This window comes from Palaemon carinicauda, chromosome 15, assembly GCF_036898095.1.
Source record: "Palaemon carinicauda isolate YSFRI2023 chromosome 15, ASM3689809v2, whole genome shotgun sequence".
In the NCBI taxonomy this organism is placed as follows: domain Eukaryota; kingdom Metazoa; phylum Arthropoda; class Malacostraca; order Decapoda; family Palaemonidae; genus Palaemon; species Palaemon carinicauda.
The window spans coordinates 140,233,704-140,247,885 of NC_090739.1; the positions used below are offsets into that span (position 1 = coordinate 140,233,704).

Here is a 14,182-nt window from a genome sequence, read left to right on the forward strand (position 1 = left end):
CCGTATTTCATATGTACGCGTATACAAATACATACACATACATGTATGTATGTATATGTATATTATATATGTGTGTGTGTTTACCCCTCTATACATCGGTGCTAAGGTTCGAACACTTGGTCGGGTAGAAGTATTTATCATAATAGGATTTAACCCGAGTCTATGATCCCGTGGCAGATTGAATTCGATATCAAAAAGGATTTATAGATTATATATATATATATACACACACACACACACACATATATATATATATACATATATATATACATACTTACACAAACACACACACACACATATATATATATATATATTATATATATATATATATATATATATATACATACATATATATATATATATATATATATATATATATATATACATATATATATATATATATATATATATATATATATATATATTTATATATATACATATATATATAAATATATATATATATATATATATATATATATATATATATATATATATATATATATGAACTTCGTAAGCAATACCGTTTAGTATCTTGAAAACCCATAAAATAAGTTTTGTATGTAATATCAGTTACATAAGGCCAGTTACTTGAATTTACATCTTAATGGCAGAAATTTTCAAAATGTGGAATCGAAAAGTTAATATGTTAAATGAACATAATTTCTGGGTTAATCTTATTTAGTGGTAGCTGCTGTAACAGTATGAAAATCTTAGAATCAAAGTAAATCTCCAATTAAATGTTGAACCGTCGCTTTACAAAAAAACATACCTCAACAAATATAGTTCCTTCAAACTGAAATAAGTTTATGATTTTGTCTTTGAACTACTGAAGATATGACTTCTACATCCACACATGAATCCTATCTATCAGTCAATCTATCTATCTATCTATCGATCTATCTATATATACAGTATATGCATATATATATATATATATATACATATACATATATATAACCGTTACCTGCAAACGATAATATATAAACCTTTTGAAACACATTTCACAAATTCCCAGCAAATAAATATACTATATTAGCATTTAACAGGAGGAAAAAAAATTCTATATATTCAACTAAAATCGAATATTTGGATCTATCTGATTGTAGTTCCTACACTTACCACATACAACCAAAAAACACTATAAAACAGCTGATTAAAAATGCAAACGGTCGTTATCGTGTACTTATCCGTCATCAGTGATTGTTGGGATGGGCCGCTGACGAAATGTTGCAGAAAATTCGATGATGGAAGAATTTGCAGAGTAAAATTTTCTGGTATTTACTGTTTTCCTTCACTAGGTTCTTGTACTTCTGTATACCTTTAAAAGCAGGTACTATAGATGATGTGACCTCCACGAATCAACAGTATGTATGCGGATATATATAACACGCGTGACAGTAAATCTCAATCTATATAACACGCCGTTTTTTTTTCCCAAGACGTCATTATTTCCTCTTTCAACACTGTCACCATTGCACGGATCAATCCTCCTCTCCTTACTAGTAGGGTTAAATTTTCAACAGCAATCTACAATTATGTCGGTTGGAGAGGCAATGAATCACTTGATATCTTAATTTCTCTTCCTATGAAATATTCTAATAAGGGGAACTCAAAAATGTCACAACTTTAACTTTTCTGCAAAAGAAATATAATTAACATGGGGGGAATCTCGCATATAGGCCTCAAAGACCTTCTGGCGGGAAGTGACAAGACACTTCCAGAGGCTACGCCATCTCACAACCCCTTTCGAGGGAAGATGCAACTGGCGAGGACGCCCAACAGCAGGAGGATCCTCACAATGATCGTCGGGCATAGCGAAAACTGGGTGAAAATGAAGGGGGAAGATTTGACATGAACATTGCAGTTTAGACGCTGTAGTCGAAGTAGTTTGCAGGAGGATCCTCACAATCATCGTCGGGCATAGCGAAAAACTGGGAGAAAATGAAGGGGGATGATTTGAAAAGAACATTGCAGTTTACACGCTGTAGTCGAAGTAGTTTTGTTTCGCACCTGTTTGGAGAAGACAGCTATATCTTCGTTGAAGGATTCCGAGGAGCAGACGTCGCCGCCCGCGACTCCGGGTTCCCGTGGGGTACACGTCGCCAGTTCACACTTCTCGAAGATCAGCGCCAACAGCGGGAACAACGGGTGCCTGCCGACAAAAACACAAACACGGAGTTCATTAATCATCAGTCTGAACGATGGGATAGAAAAGGTTACATTGTGAAGGGGGGGGGGTGTTTAGGTGGTAACAGCTTGATATTTACAATCTCTAGGCATGCGAATGGTTCGTAAAGATTTATATTAAATTTAAGATTCTAAATATGTATTTCACAATATAAAAAAAAACCCATAGATTTTTATTTGATATGCAAATTTTGGGGAAAATATCTAAAAACCTCCATATTTTAATGACAAAATGAGAAAGTAATACCATATTATCTCAATGAAATTCTGATATTTTAGTACTACCATAAATATTATACAACATAATATCAACATATCAGTTCTTTCTAATATTGAGAAAACAATTTTAAATTGAAAAACTAGACATATAAATAATAAAGATATGAGTACAAAAGATGAAGATATGTGATATATTTGAGCATTTGTATATCTACATAATGTACAGTACAGAGACCAATTTAACTATTATCTCGCTAATGTTCTTTGTCCCCGCTAAATAAAAAATATCAATGTATCCCAAGACAATTGAACAATTCATTCTTCTAAAGACAAAACCATTTTAAGACAGAGAGAGAGAGAGAGAGAGAGAGAGAGAGAGAGAGAGAGAGAGAGAGAGAGAGAGAGAGAGAGAGAGAGAGAGAATACACGCCAGTTGTAAATAATGAATTAAAACTACATTACTTACAAACTTACAATAATAATAAAGATAATAATAATTACGACAAACAACAAGAGATAGAGAGAGAGAGAGAGAGAGAGAGGAGAGAGAGAGAGAGGAGGAGAGAGAGAGAGAGAGAGAGAATACACGCCAGTTGTAAATAATGAATTAAAACTACATTACTTACAGACTTACAAGAATAATAAAGATAATAATAATTACGACAAACAACAAGAGAGAGAGAGAGAGAGAGAGAGAGAATACACGCCAGTTGTAAATAATGAATTAAAACTACATTACTTACAAACTTACAATAATAATAAAGATAATAATAATTACGACAAACAACAAGAGAGAGAGAGAGAGAGAGAGAGAGAGAGAGAGAGAGAGAGAGAGAGAGAGAGAGAGAATACACGCCAGTTGTAAATAATGAATTAAAACTACATTACTTACAAACTTACAATAATAATAAAGATAATAATAATTACGACAAAACAACAAGAAGGCAGCGCAAGTAACGAAAAGGCAAGAGATAAATGACTACCTTAAAACCAAAAATACCCACAGTCCGTTGCGCCATCTATCACAGGAGTGTAACGTAAGAATACCAAAGCAACGAGGAAAAAAGAAAAAAAAAAAAAAAAGAGGACAGAAGCAGCTTGCAGAACCAAGTAGCGAAAATGTTTTTGAACAAACACGCGTGCTTGCACAAGCCAAGAATCGGCAAGATGATTAACAGCGTAAAAGATGCGTTAAAAAGTGGAGAGTAAAAATGCGTGAGTAACCCCTTCTAGGACGTTCAACTTCTCTCCCACCCCCCTTAACGACGAACTATTAAAAAGCACAGATTTTCCCTCTAGCGGGAATACACACGTAGGGCGTTCCCCCCTTACACACACACCCCCCGCCCGTATCACTTCGGCAGAGTAATCCAATCTCTTAATCGACAGTTAAGGGCTTCTCTCTCTCTCTCTCTCTCTCTCTCTCTCTCTCTCTCTCTCTCTCTCTCTCTCTCTCTCTCGCCTTTCTATGGCCTCTCCCAACTATCAGCATCATCCGTAGTATCAATGTCGGATTCATCTTTCCGTATCTATCACTAATCAAACCGCACCATTATTGCCCACGCCAGAGTTCCATTTTTTCTCTTTTTTTTCTCTCTCTCTCTGTCAGGACATAGAGACTATTTCTCGCTCTCTAACGCCCCCTCCCCCCCCCTCCCCCTTTAACAGTTTTCGCTGATGGCTGGATCACGGTCGTATGGCATTTCACTTATCGAACAATTTCTTACAGCCGTCGCCTGCGACCCAATTCTGAGGGAGTTGTCGTTCAAAGCTGAGTGATACATAACTTTAAGGCTTTTTTAATCTAAATTCAGGATTCCACTGTATATATATAAATATATATATATATATATATATATATATATATATATATATATATATATATATATATATACATATATATATATATATATATATATATATATATATATGTAAATATACTGCATATGTATATATATATATATATATATATATATATATATATATATATATATATATATGTGTGTGTGTGTGTGTATATATCATATATATACGTATATATATACACACAAATATATGCTATGTACAAAATGCAAAGAATACTTAAAAACTCATGAGCGTACCAAAACCTGCACTCTTTCCAAAATTCCATTCTAGAATACATCTAATGAATATTTGATAAACAAACCTAAAGTTGGACCAAAAAAGCATATCTATCAGCCGTTGGCTCCTAGCGACTTCGGGAAATTATTCAATAAATTTTGAAATAATAATGGCGAGGCAGTTCTCTGCCAAAATAGCTAACAGTCGTCTCTCAAAGGCTGTTTAAACTAATTCTTTTATTTTCGTCTTTCGTACATATAAAGTCCGACTTTCCGTGCAAGTATCCAAAATAGTAAGTTTGAATGCAATCCTATTTTTATTTTATAATTAAATTACGAAATCGGTATGACTTCACGAAATTCTTAGTAACGTTCGTTTTTAGATTTTTTTTTTTATTTTGGTAAGGAAGGAGGGCGAATCCTACGATATTAAAGTCGTGATTTGATATAAAAAATATTCTATCAAATCGGGAAAATTTCGCTAGTTTCATTCAGTCCATAACCCTCTGAATTTTTATTAATAAAGTGCGATAAAATTAATACAACAAAATATCTCATATGTAAAATAGAGATATCAAGCATTCTACGTCATAGGGAACTGTCCCAAAATGAAAATAGAATCGTCTATTACGTTCGAATAGATGTACTATACAATATATAAAAAACAATAACTAAACCTGGGATCATTTGGGATAGATTACAGCAAACACCTAATTTTGTAATAAGTGTCTTTGAAAAACCAAAGTATGAAAATTCATACGCCTTCCGAACATATAATCCCAATACAAGTTAAAACATAATTATTATTATCATTATTATTATCATTCCTTGTTAAGCTACAAACCCTAGTTGGAAAAGCAGAATGCTATAAGCCCAGGAGCTCCAACAGGGAAAATAGCCCAGTGAGGAAAGGAAACAAGGAAAAATAAAATATTCAAGAACAGTATCAACATTCAAATAAATATTTCCTAAATAAACTATAAAAACCTTCAACAAAACAAGAGGATGAGAAATAAGATAGAATAGTGTGCCCAAGTGTACCCCTAAGCATAAAACGATAATCTATGAACACGCCAAACTTCCTAAACAGACATGGCTGTCTATTTTTTTTGGGGGGGGGAGGGGGGGGGGCAATGTCTGTAGGCGGAATGTCTACGAGTAGCTGGCAGCGATGAACTAATTATGTAAACTAGTAGTGGAGGACTGATTTTAATGACACCTGCAAGCCCTCCGGCCGGGTCCATGTCGTCAACAGCAGACGTCAGACGCACACCTCGGCTAAAACAGCCAACAACAAGGTTGACGTGCGATGACGCTAAAGACGCTGGAAGATAGTGCGTGAAACACATCATATATACATATGTGTAAAAATCACAAGGAAACGTGATACTCAGATGCAAAAGAACCACCGGGGAAATGAAAATATGAAATATAAGATTAAAGTCCCGACTAGTTTCGTGATACTTCTTCAGAGGACTGAGGAAACAACACGAAACTAGCCAGGACTTAATCTTATATTTCATATTTTCATTTCCCCTGTGGTTCTTTTGCACACACACACACACACACACACACACACACACATATATATATATATTATATATATATATATATATATATATATATATATATATATGTGTGTGTGTCTAACTTCCTTATTTCATTTCTACAACTTAAACTACAATTGACCATCCCTCCCTCGCATAGGCACACACAGACATAGGCCTATATATTTCCTAATTACTGTACCTACTTATGATAATTTTTATTAATTTTACATAATAACAATTGCAGATAGGCTGGAGATGCCAGAAATTATGTCGAAAGCTACCAAATAAAGAAAATGATAAGAGCATTGCCCATTCTATTCTTACTTAAATTTCGATTCCCGAGAGGAACCCAACTATCTATCTATCTATCTATATATATATATATATATATATATATATATATATATATATATATATATATAATATATATATATATCTATATATATATATATACCACCACTGTTGATGACAACAGCACACATCTACAGCAAGCAATGTCTTCTTCAGATGCAACCCCCCGACGAAGATGCCGACGACACGGACGAAAGCCATAATTTATCAGCAGAAGTCGCCGGAGACGACACAGGGGACTCGTCGTAAATCATGAGATCCATCAGAGGACCTTTTAAAAGAAGTTCAAGAGCAGCTAATTACCACCTGACCAACTAACTACCAGCACGGCCCTAATTATGACTCGGATCATATATCACCGCGCGATGGATGTATACGCTTGTCCGTTCACAAAGCCAAAACAACTCGTTTGCTTAGACTGAGAGAGAGAGAGAGAGAGAGAGAGAGAGAGAGAGAGAGAGAGAGAGAGAGAGAGAGAGAGAGAGAGAGATCACATTAAAAATCGATTTTCCACAAGATTAATCCACAGCTTGCGTTGCATTAACGAGTACATTAATAGACGGGAAATTTAAAAAAAAAAAAAATTCAATAAAATTTCCTGTAATATGGCGATACATTTTTAAAGAGCAAAAAATTGATCGAATAAGCATAAGGAAATATACAAATTAATAAAAATCTACATTGCTGTAATAAAAGTCGAAAAGTTATGGTTTTGAAAATTTATTGGCACAATTCGAAACGAGCAGAGACGGTGAAATTCAAAATGTATCGATGTATTACCAATTCCAAGAAAGCTTGTAAAGTCTATTCATCGACACTATCAATGAAATATACAATAACAGAAATGTATCATCAATGAATTTCCCAAGATATCTGTCAAATTTGTAATCCATATACGAAATACAGCAGAATACTTATATCATTATTATCATCATTACTTGCTAAGCAGCAACCCTAGTTGGAAAAGCAAGATGCTCCAAGCCCAAGGGCTCCAACAAGGAAAATAGCACAGTGAGGAAAGGAAAAAAAAAGGAATATAAAATATTTTAAGGAGCGTAACATTAAAAAAATGGTGAATTCAGCGGCTAACATACACCAAAACCACTTTCTAACGAAAAGGTTTAGTTAAAGTCTGGTTGTGAAATTAAGACTTTTCCCTGCACCGGGATTCGACCCTAAGTTGAGAGAAAAATAAATCCAGCATCTACTCAACAGTTTGGACAATTACAAAATAAATCCACGCTAAGTCTAAACGCCTTATCTCACATCGACTAAGTGAATAATAGAGGAACTGCCTATTACATATACTGTATTTTCAATAATAATAATAATAATAATAATAATAATAACTATGGCATGTGAGGAGACAGATACTATATTATTTCTCATTTTGTTAAAATTTGTGCAAATTATATTATATCATATTACTTCACTGTTAAAAAAATTCCATAATTTTAATGGGAAATTCTCCGTAAAAATATACTGTTCTCGGCCGTATTTCAATAAAATACATGCGACCGTAATTTTACTATACTTGGTTATTATATTTTACGGGTTGATGACCGTAATATCACTCCTTTACGTAAACATAGCCTATCTGTTTTTTTAAAGTAAAAATCCTGGAATAAATGTTGCCAAGCATTTACCGTTTTTAGTGCAAATTTTCAAGTGTTGAAAATGTCGCAAAGTCAAAATTAAATAAAAATAACTTCATTTGAATATAAGAAATCAATATAAAAAAAATGCAGCTGTATTATAAAATTTCTATCAAATTTATATGATCTTATAAAAATCCATCTGGAAGCCGCATACCATGACATATCGGCCACGGCATATTAACATTCTCCTTCAGAATGTTAAATGTCTACGCCTATGACAACCCGCCTAGAAGTCCCTCTTTAATACACTGTCAACGGCAGGCAAGGGGCGAAGTTAACAGCACCGGACAATGGGTGTCGTTTAATAACCCTTTGTTAGCAGCGAACCGACGGTTGTTAAAGGTTGTTAAAATCGCGTTCACCGAGTCCGCATTTCAGACCATACTATAGAGTGACGGTCATCTTCCGCATGCAGCTTCCACACACACACACACACATTCAGGATTGAGTATCCTAAAGGTGTAGTGAGAGACATCACCAGCTCTCGGATACGGCTAAACTTTTTCAACATTTCAAGGGGGGGGAGCGGATCGTTGTGCACATCATGGATTATATGTTTATATGTAGACAAAGAAGAAGAAGAAGAGGAGGAAGAAGAGGAAGAATGTTTAATGTACTGTCTTTATTATCATTACTTGAAAGTGTAATCTCAAACAACAAAATGTACTGGAGAAGATATTCTTTAGCTAGAGACTACACTTAAAAAAAAAAAAAAAACGGAGAATTACAAGATATTTTTAAACCATATACTTAATAGTGCAATCACAAATAAAGAAATGTGCTGAAGAAATTCTTTAATTAGTTACACTTTAAAAACGAAGAATTACAAGTAAATTTTTTTAAACCTTATAAGCTATCTTGGATCTCAGCACCATTTGGATATAAATTATTATCATTACTTGATAGTGTAATCACAAACAACGAAATGTACTGGAGAAGATATTCTTTAACGAGAAACTACACTACAAAAACGAAGAATTACAAGCAATTTTTTAAACCATATAAGCTATCTCCGAACTCGGCACCGTTTGGATATAAATGATTATGAAGAGAGAAAGAACCATAAAAACATTACTACTGTGTGAAACAACAGACAGGAGGAACTAATCATATAAACAATAATGACTTATACATTTTTCCAGAGACTGTCACACGATCGTACACATTACTTAATACAAATGACCTTTGAAATAAAAACCAAAATACAAGAGACAAAGACAGGACCAAGCGCAAGAACCAGAACTGATATGAACCCAATTGATAGCAATGACGACCAAATCACACAATGTGGAAACTCGCGATCATAGAATCGCTGGCTGAAGATAATGACGTTAAATTAATTAAAATAAAACAGCGGATGAAATACAGGGGTCCCACAGACGGCGTACAAAACCGCAGGAAAAAAAAAGCGATAAAATGTGAAAATAATGTGCAGTCCGTGCTCTTGCGCGCTCGTTCTTAGCTCTTTTTTATTCTCTTACATCTTTTCTTTACGTGCATCTACGGCCATTAAAGATACCAACAGGTTTAATACTACAATTCTCTGTATTGTTTACCCTCTTTTACCTTCTATAAACACATTCTTAATATCACTTCCACCCTCAATTTTTTTCTCTTAGAAAAAAAAATACATTTATGTATTCCATCACGTTATCCATCTCTATTATAAGAGATTTTCCTCTTCTTTTTATCATGTTTAGCGTCCATCCTACCAAGAGGTATCACTTCCCCGGACCATAATTCCCGCATGATCTAACCACTTCAAACCATGTTTTATTTTTTATCATTTATCCCTCTTCTATAAACGAACCGAAAATATTTATTCTATTTCCGCCCATTTCCATGATTATCAACATTGTGCTCCTTCCCTCTCTGCCTTATAACCAGCCCCTTTCGAACTAAAGCTTTCTCTGTCCCTCTCTCTCTCTCTATCTCGACTTTTCTTTATATGTTTATTTCTCCCTTTATTCTCGTTCTTCCCTTTCCCAAAATTACCTGGTGGCCATATTCGGAGAAGTGACCACGGTGACTTATGCCGCCGCTTGCCCATGGGGAAGGGAGGGGCAGGAAAGGTAAAAAGGGAAGGTTAAAAAGAGAGAGAAGAGGGGTGGGGGGGGGGGGGGAAATGGGCAACCAGGGAAGGAGAAATGCCGTCGAAGACAGAAAGGGAAAGGAACGGTAGGAGCAACGAACATACAGAGAGAGAGAGAGAGAGAGAGAGAGAGAGAGAGAGAGAGAGAGAGAGAGAGAGAGAGAGAGAAATATTAATGATGTCTAAACACATAAATATATATATATATATATATATATATATATAAATATATATATATAAATAAATAATATATATATATATATATAAATATATATATATATAAATAAATAATATATATATATATATATATATATATATATATATATATATATATATATATATATATATATATATATATATATATATACGCAGACCTCTTAATCTGCATCTCTCAATTCAAAACACAAAATATAAAATTATAGATTACAGTAAAATGAAATAAAAATCACTAGCGACCAGTAAAAGTTTACAGAGATCTTAAAATCTAATAATCCTTAATTGTAATAGTAACCGAACTTCATTTTGAAGACTGCCATTTTAGCGTCATTATACGCTACGGTATTATTATTATTATTACTTAATATTATTATTATCTATTATTATTATTAGCTAAGCTACAACCATAGTTGGAAAAGCAGGATGCTATAAGCCCAGAGAGTCTAACGGGGAAAATAGCCCAGTGAGGAAAGGAAAAAAGGAAAATAGAATATTTCAAGAAGAGAAACAACATTAAAATAAATATCTCCTACATAAACTGTAAAAACTTTAACAACCCAAGCGGAAGAAAAATGAGATAGAATAGCGTGCTCGAGTGTACCCTCAAGCAAGAGAACTCTAATATATTTCTTATTGCAATATATACATAAGCAAACATGATTTTAGACGGTGCACTAAATTCACTTCTAAATTTTGATTCTGTATATTTTGTGAATAAGAAAACTATCTGGAACCTCTCCACAGAACACGAAGTATTAATATGGCACAGTACAGTATTAGCAAAGGCACAATCAAACGTCTAAACAAAATAAAAAGAAACCAGCCGCATTAATACCGTATATCAAAATATCTACAAAAATTATAATTCGAAAAATTTCTTTGAAATCGCCAAGCAAGACTTAATTTCAACAATATTCTATCAAGTACATGTGTTATAATATCCCGAAAATATACAAATATAGAATATGAGCCCGGAAAATATAAGTATAAAAAATATCAATATAAAATATACATCTTTACAGTATATGATAAATCTATATAAGATATCAAGAAAAGATATAACAAAAATAAGAACCAGGAAAATACAAGAAATGAAAAAAAAAATTCAAGCAAGGAAATACATTCATACACTGCATACCAATCCGGAAGATGTATGAATACATAAATCATTAACCAGCAAAGAATTTTTATTGCACGCTTCCATCACAACGACCAAGTCCCTGTAAACGATTATCATGACATTTATTTTGAAATTAATTATCACAAACGGAACTAAAAATGATGAGGAAATTAAGTATCTATCTTGCAATGGCGGCTTAACCACCACGGATGACGGAGCGGGAACTATATTACTGGTTAATAGGAGAATGGATATTAACGAAATTTTCCCAACTAATAATATCCATGCATATTAACTATTATCAAATTAACTTTAGTTTTAATTTCCAAATAACAGCGTACTCTAGATGTTTTAGTCCAGCTGTGACCAAGATGTGGAGTGATCTTCCTAATCGGGTAGTTGAATCGGTAGAACTTCAAAAGTTCAAACTCGCAGCAAATGTTTTTATGTTGAACAGGCTTACAAAATACTAACAGTTTATATATGAAATATCTGCTTTAATATTGTTAATATTTTTGAAATAAATTATTATATATTTTCATTACTTCATATATCGTTTATTCATTTCCTTTCCTTACTGGGTTATTTTTTCCTTGTTAGAGCCCTTGGGCTTATAGCATCTTGCTTTTCCAACTAGGATTGTAGCTTAGGTAATAATAATAATAATAATAATAATAAACGAAATTGATTAAAAAGATGGGCTGTTTATAATGCCTAAGAATTTCCAGAAAATGGGTTCAGCAAATAATATTCACAAAGAAATAACGAAACGGCAAGATTGAATGTATGAAACGAAATTATGAATTTAATATATACAAATTAAAAATAAATTAACCATGTAAGAAAAAGAACAACTAAAAAAACCGTACAATTCTTTAGCTCATAGCTAAAAAATTTAATTTCCCATATGCATTAGAGACAGATAAAACTATACAAGCGATATAAATATATGCAAAATATATGACAATAATCTAATCAAATGCTTAAAATGCAGTCTAAAAATTATTCAATTTTAATAAACACGAGTTATTTTTATCTCGCATTATGTATAAATATACCGATCACTAAATAAAGGACAGAACTTAAAATTAAACAAAGCTACAGCTGTAGGATTCACGTCCGGTCAAACCTAACCTTTAAAAAAAATAGCAGTAAATCTATTTTAATTTCTACCCAGAGGTACTTCAGCGTGGAAACATATAATGCATTATAGCAATAATAACAATAATGTTTTTAAAAAAATGTCTGAAGTCAACTTGAAAAGTTCAAAGTTACACCGAATGTTTTTATGTTGAACAGGCTGACATAAGTCTCTCTTTTTAGTTTAAATATGAACGGACTATTTTAATGTTATTATTGTTTTTAAAATATTTTATATGAACTGTTTATTACTTATCTCGTAGTTTATTTATTTCTTTATTTCCTCTCCTGGATGTGCTATTTTTTTCCATGTTGAAGCCCTTGGACTTACGGCATTTTTCTCTTCCAAGATGCTAGTAATGCTAATTCATAAGTATTTAAAGAGTTGTAAGGCGAATATACTTAATTGATAAAGAAAAACAAAGCGATACGATAAAAAGATAACACCCACTGCATGAAAATACTTTCATAATCACTTATCAATTGCTATGTTTAATGATAACCACTACGCCTCTAACATGAGCCAGAAATAAATATTTTCAATCACACCACTTGTTTAGCAAATGAATGCACTTTATTTAACTTTCTCATAAATTTCAATATAACTAAAATTTCTCAAAAAAAGATTCTTGAATACGCCTTATTCAACTTTCTCACAAATTTCAATAAAACTAAAATTTCTCCAAAATATTCTTGAATACGCCTTAATCAACGTTCTCAAATTTCAATATAACTAAAATTTCTCAAAAAAAATTCTTGAATACGCCTTAATCAACTTTCTCAAATTTCAATATAACTAAAATTTCTCAAAAAAATTCTTGAATACGCCTTATTCAACCTTCTCAAATTTAAATAAAACTAAAATTCCTCAACATAATTCTCTCAATACTTGAACAGTACGCTTAATAATAAAACATAAAGTTAACAAGATGGAGATGAAATTGTAAAATGCCGAGAGTGACATTTAGACCAACGACAGGATATATATAACAAAGACAGTAAAAGGACCAAATTGATTATCAGATCCACACAAAAATTACACTTTCCTTAACAAAATGGTTCATCGAATTAATTTTACGCAATAACGGCAGTGCTTCAGTTTAACGCTGCAAATAAACGAAAATAGAGAGAAAAGATATGCTTGGGAACGTGTATCACTATTGTATTTTATCATTTATTATTATTATTAATTGCTAAGCTACAACCCTAGTTGGAAAAGCAGAATGCTTTAAGCCCAGGGGCTCCAATAGGGAAAATAGCCCAGTGAGGAGAGAAAACAAGGAAAAAATAAATATTTTAGTATAACATGAAAATAAATAGTTCATGTATAAACTATAAAAACTTGAACAAAACAAGAGGAAGAGAAATTAGATAGAACAGTGTGCCCGAGTGTACCCTCAAGAAAGTAACAGAACTTTAGATTATTTTAAATATTCACGAAATAATGACCAACGGCGACGTTAAGTGAATCATACGTAATAGATTGCATACGGGGAAAAAAACTGTTTTTTCATACAGTTAATAGTAACAGTTATTCCTATAGTTAATACAATGTTTACAATAAATTT

The 14,182-nt window shown here is 32.7% G+C and overlaps 1 protein-coding gene across 1 annotated transcript in view; it reads right to left on the reverse strand.

Annotated features, from left to right (window-relative positions):
• Positions 1-1,893: 1,893 nt before the first annotated feature.
• Positions 1,894-14,182, reverse strand: part of LOC137654789 (homeobox protein Meis1-like) — a 26,102-nt gene continuing 13,813 nt past the window's right edge. Inside the window, exon 3 of the mRNA XM_068388745.1 lies at positions 1,894-2,152. Within this exon, the coding sequence (XP_068244846.1) occupies positions 1,909-2,152 (244 nt within the window). The 3' untranslated portion in view covers positions 1,894-1,908. The remainder of the gene's footprint in view (positions 2,153-14,182) is intronic.